This window comes from Frieseomelitta varia, unplaced genomic scaffold (assembly GCF_011392965.1).
Source record: "Frieseomelitta varia isolate USP_RPSP 00005682 unplaced genomic scaffold, Fvar_1.2 scaffold_508, whole genome shotgun sequence".
In the NCBI taxonomy this organism is placed as follows: Eukaryota; Metazoa; Arthropoda; class Insecta; order Hymenoptera; family Apidae; genus Frieseomelitta; species Frieseomelitta varia.
The window spans coordinates 43,061-50,331 of NW_025110266.1; the positions used below are offsets into that span (position 1 = coordinate 43,061).

Here is a 7,271-nt window from a genome sequence, read left to right on the forward strand (position 1 = left end):
TTTTTTTTTTTTTTTTCAAAGAAGTTTATACATCGATCCTTCGTAGTTCGAACGCTCGGAATAACGGTTTAAATTCTTTCTTTTTTAACGGTGGCGAGTTGTTCAGCAGGAGGATTAAAAGATATATCGTTCTTTGCTGTAAAATCATTTTCCTTTTCAAATTCAGAGAGAGGGACAGAGAAAATGAGAGAGAGAGAGAGAGAGAGAGAGAGAGAGAAAGAGAGGTAATAAGCAAACAGGACGATTTCTTGACATTTTGTCGATATTTGAGATTTTCTGCTGATACGTACAATAGAGAGACTGCTTCCTCAAAGTTTCTACGCAATGCGTGACGCACTAAAATAATGATAAATAAGCCGAAACGACTTACAAATCGTTATAGTTGAAACCTATATAGTGAAAGATATCGTGGAATACCGAAATATTCGATTCGTTCAAGCGTGTGATTAGCGTGTGATCGTTGTGATTTTGCCTGCATCGAGAAATCCCATCAGACGCTTTTCTCCGAGATGGTGCTTCTGATGCTTCTGTTGCTGTCCCTCCTTTGCAACGTACGCGGATGTCTCTGGGCACGAACAGGTGGTTCCCTGTCGCTGCCAACTCTTCTCAGACTGGTGTCTCTCTCGATGCGGGCGTTCTTCGGCGCCACTGGGCCGCGAATATTCGTGTAGACCACGTAAACTGCTAGAATTCCGACGACGAACATCGCCACACCGACACCGCTCACTGTACCAACCTACGGATCATTGTCGCATTATAATTCTGATAGCAGTTTCCTTTTCCTTTTTTTTTTCCTTTTCTAAGAGGATGTGCCAGAGTTATCAAAATTTATTAAAATATCTATTAATTTCTTCGGTACGATCGTCAACAAACCAGCAAACTCATAGATGTATAATTCTGTATGCGTATAGTTACAGTTGAATTAATAATATAATTTTTAATATATAATATAATTTATAAAATATAATATAATGTAATATTTTATAATTTAAAAATTTAATTTAAATATAATTAAATATAATTTTTTTAATATTTTATAATATAATTTTATAAAATAAATTATATAATATTATAATATATATATAATACATAATTATATAATATAATATATATATATAATTTTATAATATTATAATATATATATAATAATATTATTGTAATATATATACATATAATATTATAATATAACAATATTATAATTTAATATTTTTTTCATATTTATAATATTATTTTATAATATTATTTTTTAATATAATATAATATAATTAATGATATAATTTTTAATTTTCTTTAAATTTTTAATAATACAATTTTATCGAACTTCAGATGTTTAAAAGAATCTTACAATTACATTTATACAATCATTGATTTGTTTAAATTAATAAATGTGCAAATACGTCCTGTACATATTTATCACAGTTAATGATACAATTCTCAATTTTTTTCGATCGAGTTAAGAAGTTATTCCTCTTATCTATTAGAAATATATCATCAGTTAAACGCAAGTACGTGTATTTTGTATATATTTGTCACGGCTTGGCTTGAAAATAATTTTAAATATTATTTCTTTTGTATGTCGGTACGCATCTTCTATAACATTTCGTTACAGAAGGAAATACATGTTGTATGAATGTACCTTGCGTTTTATTTACTCAGTAATGAAGCAATACTACACAGCTGACGAGCTTCGTACCGAAGAGATTAACTGAATGCAAGAGATTAAACAGTATATTCGAGTATAGAGCGAAAGTTATTGGATTTACGATGAATACAGATTATTCTACACGTTTCACGTGAAACTACATATGAAACGTGGAATAAAATCTGCACCCACCCGTTGATTATTCATACAATTTAAATCTGTAGAGAACAAGATTTAAAGAAAGAAAATCTAAATTATCAACATTGAGCGTTATCTTTGAAGCGTTAATGTGAAAAATTAGTTCACAGTAATTAAGCTAACAAATTCATTGTCCAATTCAGATTATTATATTAATCAATATAATAATAATAATTGCCAATGTAATAATCGTCAGCATAATTCAATAATAGATAACAATTATTTAACGCACAACTCATTGCTAAGTGAATAAAATAATTATTAGTTTAGGGTACTAAACGTGTCAGTATCCTAACTAGCAAGCTAACGGGTAAAATCATAACTAACCATGGTCCACCACTCGGTGTTATCCATCTCAGATACGAGAACCTGAGCAGCCTCGTCGTCATCCTCGTGCAACATCTTGATCTCCTTAGGCGTGGTAGCGCAGCCAGTCTTCGTTCCTTTCTCCTTACTGATCAGTTTTTTGAATGTTTTCGGCATCTTATCCTCGTCGTCTTCGTCGTCCTCGTCGTCACTATCGTCGTCGTCGTCTTCGTCGTCGTCGTCGTCGTCGTCCTTCTTATCGTTGTCGTCGTCTTTCTTGTCGTCGTCGTCGTCGCCCCAATGCAACTTCACCTTGTTCTTGCCGACGGCGATCGTGCCTATAGTCTGCAGATCCGAGGCCTTCGCTTTCATCAACAGCTCGAGAGACCCGGCATTCGATTGAGATTCCTTCGCGTGATCCGCGATCACGTTCGACAGGACATTGTTCCAGTCGACGGCGTTCACTTGGCTCTTGCACTTCTTCTTCTTGCTACAGACACGTCATATGGTTAACACGTTCTCCTGTCACGCGTACCGTTTCCGGGATTTAATTTAGCTCGGTTGATGAGAGCGTTCGAATATTTCCTTGGCACTTTGTGCTTAATTAAGCTTGTATTATTGCAGGATTTGTTATTATAGGAACTCTATGTATTTATTTAAAACTCTATACATTATTCTATACAAAATTGTTATTATTATTATTAACACTTCATTTACAGTGTTGATTATTATCAACGCCGTAATGAAATACGAGCATGTATTATTATACTAATACAGTTGTTTAAATCGTATTAAGATGGTATCTACGTGCATGGTTGCTCGCGAAAATATTCGAACAGGAATATAGGAATTTTATGTATTTTCAAATGTTTAACACTGTGAAGGGATCACGAGTATCACCGTATTAATATAAATGAAAGTGTATGCAGTCAGAAACGTATGGTTGTTCACGAAAGTATTCAAACACTCACAGGAACACATGTATCGAGTAAAATATTTTGAAACTTTATTAACACTGTAATGAAATATTAACATAATATCACGAGTGTCGTGATATTATGTTAATTAATATTGTAACAAACGATTATAATTACATCGAATCAGAGATGTATGTACGTATATATATATCAGTTTCTCACTGAAATACTCGATTTAACAAACGATTATAATTACATCGAATCAGAGATGTATGTACGTATATATATATATATCAGTTTCTCACTGAAATACTCGATTTATAGCCATTTTTTTTTTTTTTTTTATTAACATACATGTTCTACAATACATGATTATATTGATTATATATATATTGATCAAACCTAAAAGTATATTACGTAGAAACTCTAAGATATCTAACCACTTTCGTGGACGTTATGAAAATATTTAAACTAATAATTATTCATAATAATATAATAATAAACTTTAATATTCAGCGAGATCAAATTCATTTATCTTAATAAAAATATTCATCTTAACAAGCACTTACGTGCTTAAGATGGATATTCATGCTGTATATTAATTTTCTATTAAAACACACATAACGCATACTAATTTTTTTTCAAATATACGTCAAATTTTATATGAAATATTTATTTTATATTATATCTATATTTTATATTATATCTGATTTTAAATTCGGCTGACGTAATGACAGTGTTAATGAAGTTTAACATACGTATATATGTCTATCATATTATTTATAAATTGAATGGGAAATTCTTTTCTGTTTCAGATTAGAAACTTGGAAGCCTGATCTAAACGAGCGACCTGTGAGTAAGTGAAATTGTCTATTTTATGTATATTAATAGAGATAAAAATTAATTAACAACAGGTTATTTTCTTACAAAAACTATATCATTCGATTCTATAAATTGAAAAAAAGCATTACGAACATTCATATATAAATAAGTGTTTAAAATTCATTTGTTTCTTTATGAAGTTCAACAGTAATCATCTGGTCAAATACAATTGATCAACTTGAGCTTGGAATTGTTTAATTCCTGCTACGATCCATAAACTTCCGTAATTAAATTTAATCTCGTAACTTAATTAAATTCTAATCTCAATATATTTATATTTCAATATTTCCAAGAAAAGAAGTTAGAATGTCCTACGAAGATGTTTAACGTAATCTTATTTAATCGACAAATTATACACACTGATAAAAACTTCTTCATTGAACTCAGTTCTCGAACAAAAAGTTCTCGAACTCGAGATGTCTTTTAACTCTAGAAAAATGTACGAGCGGCTCGAGAATGATGGAAAGAACGTCAAGCAGGGCTAAACAGATCCGAACGCTCGAAACTCGATGTCAATCACACGAAACTATTCATACAAAATTCCCGTTCCCATATAACCAGCTTTTTCTTGAATAGCAAGAAACCTAACGTAACGGCATTTGTTGTAATTATGTGTAATTAGACGTCGATAGATAGACCTTTGTACAAAGAACGAAGCCACGTCGTTCAGGTACCGCTGACTAACATCTGATTCAATCAAACTCGATCGTTATCCTGTTTCTTACTTGATCTAATCATACGTTGTCCCATAGCGAATGAGTTTCTTATACACGCGAATTTCTCGCAGGAGAATGAAAAAAGATGGGCGAAAGAAAAAAAAAAAAAGAAAAAACAGCACAGCTTTGACAAGCTACGTAACTATCTAAACGGCGTTTTAGGTATATTAAATTGATGTTAATGTCATGCTAATTTGCACTCCGTCCTTGCTAATGAAACTGCAGATTTACAAAATTATAGGTAGCGGTTGTCGATTAAGTTCGATATTAGAGTCAAACTCTGACACTTCAACTTGGCTCGGAACGTAATGGTACACTTACATTCGCACGTGTTTTTAGGTCAGAATGATTGTGAACGTAGGCTTATAAAGTTCGAGAATCTGAAAGAAAAAGTTGAGCCACTTTTTGGAATCGCGAAGAAATTTAAGAATTTTGAGAAAAGTTAGGTCATCTTTATAGAATTGTCGAGGAAGCAAGGAGTGAAATGAAAGAATTTAAAAAAAAGATTAGGCTGGAAATTTAAAAGTTATAAAAGGAATTCTTTAAAAATTTAAAAAAAGTTAGATTACAATCTGACGTCATCACCTTTCGTTGATTATCCATCAAACTGAAAGGAATTAATTTAATATACGGTAGCATTCTATTAATCGAATTAAATTCCATTAATTTCTGTAGATAATCACGCAGCAGATCATTTTTCATTGTTTTTAATAATCATAATCGTTAACAAATCAATGAACCATAGACAATATGAGTAATAATCACAATCGTTCAACAAATCAACGAGCCATAGCCAATATCTTTTCATTTCTTTGATCGACTAACGATACTAAATTAATTTCAATTGATCGACCAAAGTTATATACTGAAGTTGTGTAAAGTAACAAAGTTTTTTCCTTTGGAAAGCTGGCAATTATCATTCGCACAGCGGATTGAGAATTTTTGCAATTTAGCTGTGCATGTCGCAATTTTTCATGGGAACGAACGATTAACGGGTAATCAAATGGACATGCTCACCACAGCGTGTCTAACGCTTTCGCGTACGCCTTTATCGCGTCCTCGAGCCACCTGACTTCCCTCAGTTCCTCCGCGTCGTATTTACCGCTGTCTTTGTTCGTCCACCATTTCGATTTCTCCACCCTCGCTTCTAATCCTGGGAATTCGTTTCTGGAATTAAAAAAAAAAAAGAAAAAGAAAGGAAAGAAACTCATGAAATCCTACGAACAATGTCCGTTCAATTTTTATTGTTATATTTTCGTGTATCTTTTTTTCTCTAAATAGAATTGTGTTTTTCAAGTATCTTCAAAATATATTCACATAATACAATATACCTATTATTTCTGTATTGCTACTATAGGCGAGATATGTATATATATATATATGTTATATAATAATATCATATGTATATTATATAATATTGTGTATGCTCTGTTATATCACGTATATTACGTATCTAATAAAACATAAAAATAATGAAAAAAACGTATATATAATTCTATCGAGCGAAATAAATATATTTTGTATTAATATACATTAATATAATTTTATATTAATATATATTGATATAATTTTATATAATATATATTGATATAATTTTATATTAATATATATTGATATAATTTTATATTAATATTAACATATATTGATGTAATTTTATATTAATATTAACATATATTGATGTAATTTTATATTAATATTAGTGTATTAATAAAATTTGGATAAAACTTTATCAGACATTTGTAATATTTCTTCTCTACATTATAATCTGGAATATATTCAATAATACTTTGTCGTAACACTTCGTTACGTGCAAAGATTCTGATCTTAATGGAGTTTCACAGAAAATTTTCTAACACAAAGGAAAAAAAATATTCACTATTAATTGCGACAATAACAGCTTATCGCATAACTATCTTAATACATACTATCGAATACGTGTGTAAAATTATCATATCAACTAATGTTATGTATCCTTGGTTGCTAGAATAAATCAGATTTCATGCTCCGGAAGATGTTTGTGGAATACCCCATTTTTTATGAATCATTTGATGCGTCATTCAGATTAAATCTAAAGGCAATTTAAATACAACAAATTAGGCACGTTACAGTCGTTATCATGTAATCTTTGTAATTTCATTATGATTCTTATATTTCATCCGACTTACTCGCAGATACAACTATAATATTATGATAAATTCAAATCGATGCTTGGTACAAATATTATACAATTTTATTTTATTTAATGTTTGTTTTCTTCCCTCATCATTGTCACTTCATTTTTCATACTGGAACTATTGCCCTCGCTTAATAATTGTATCATATATTTTGTTATAATGAAGTTTCAATCGAAACTATATTAATAAATAAGTATATGAATAACAGAGCATACGATATAATTGATTAATAACTGTATGATTTTGTGTAGCTATTATTGATTATAATTTTACTTATTAATATATATTATTATTAATTTTGTATGTAGAAATTTTTTATATAACAAAATACCAACAATTCGGATTTATAGATCAAAATCAAGCATCTTACGTATTATACATAGATGAATAAAACATAGATAAAATACACTGCTTTATATTTATAAAATTTCTAGTA

General features: G+C 30.2%; 1 protein-coding gene across 1 annotated transcript; it reads right to left on the reverse strand.

Moving 5' to 3' along the window:
* Positions 1-5: 5 nt before the first annotated feature.
* Positions 6-5,872, reverse strand: LOC122533232 (zinc finger protein hangover-like). Its single transcript, XM_043662740.1, has 3 exons — positions 5,679-5,872; positions 2,168-2,636; positions 6-736 (listed from the first exon to the last, which is right to left on the reverse strand). Exons 1-3 carry the CDS (start codon positions 5,870-5,872, stop codon positions 491-493), a joined length of 909 nt encoding a protein of 302 aa, XP_043518675.1. The 3' UTR covers positions 6-490.
* Between the last annotated feature and the right edge of the window lie 1,399 nt (positions 5,873-7,271).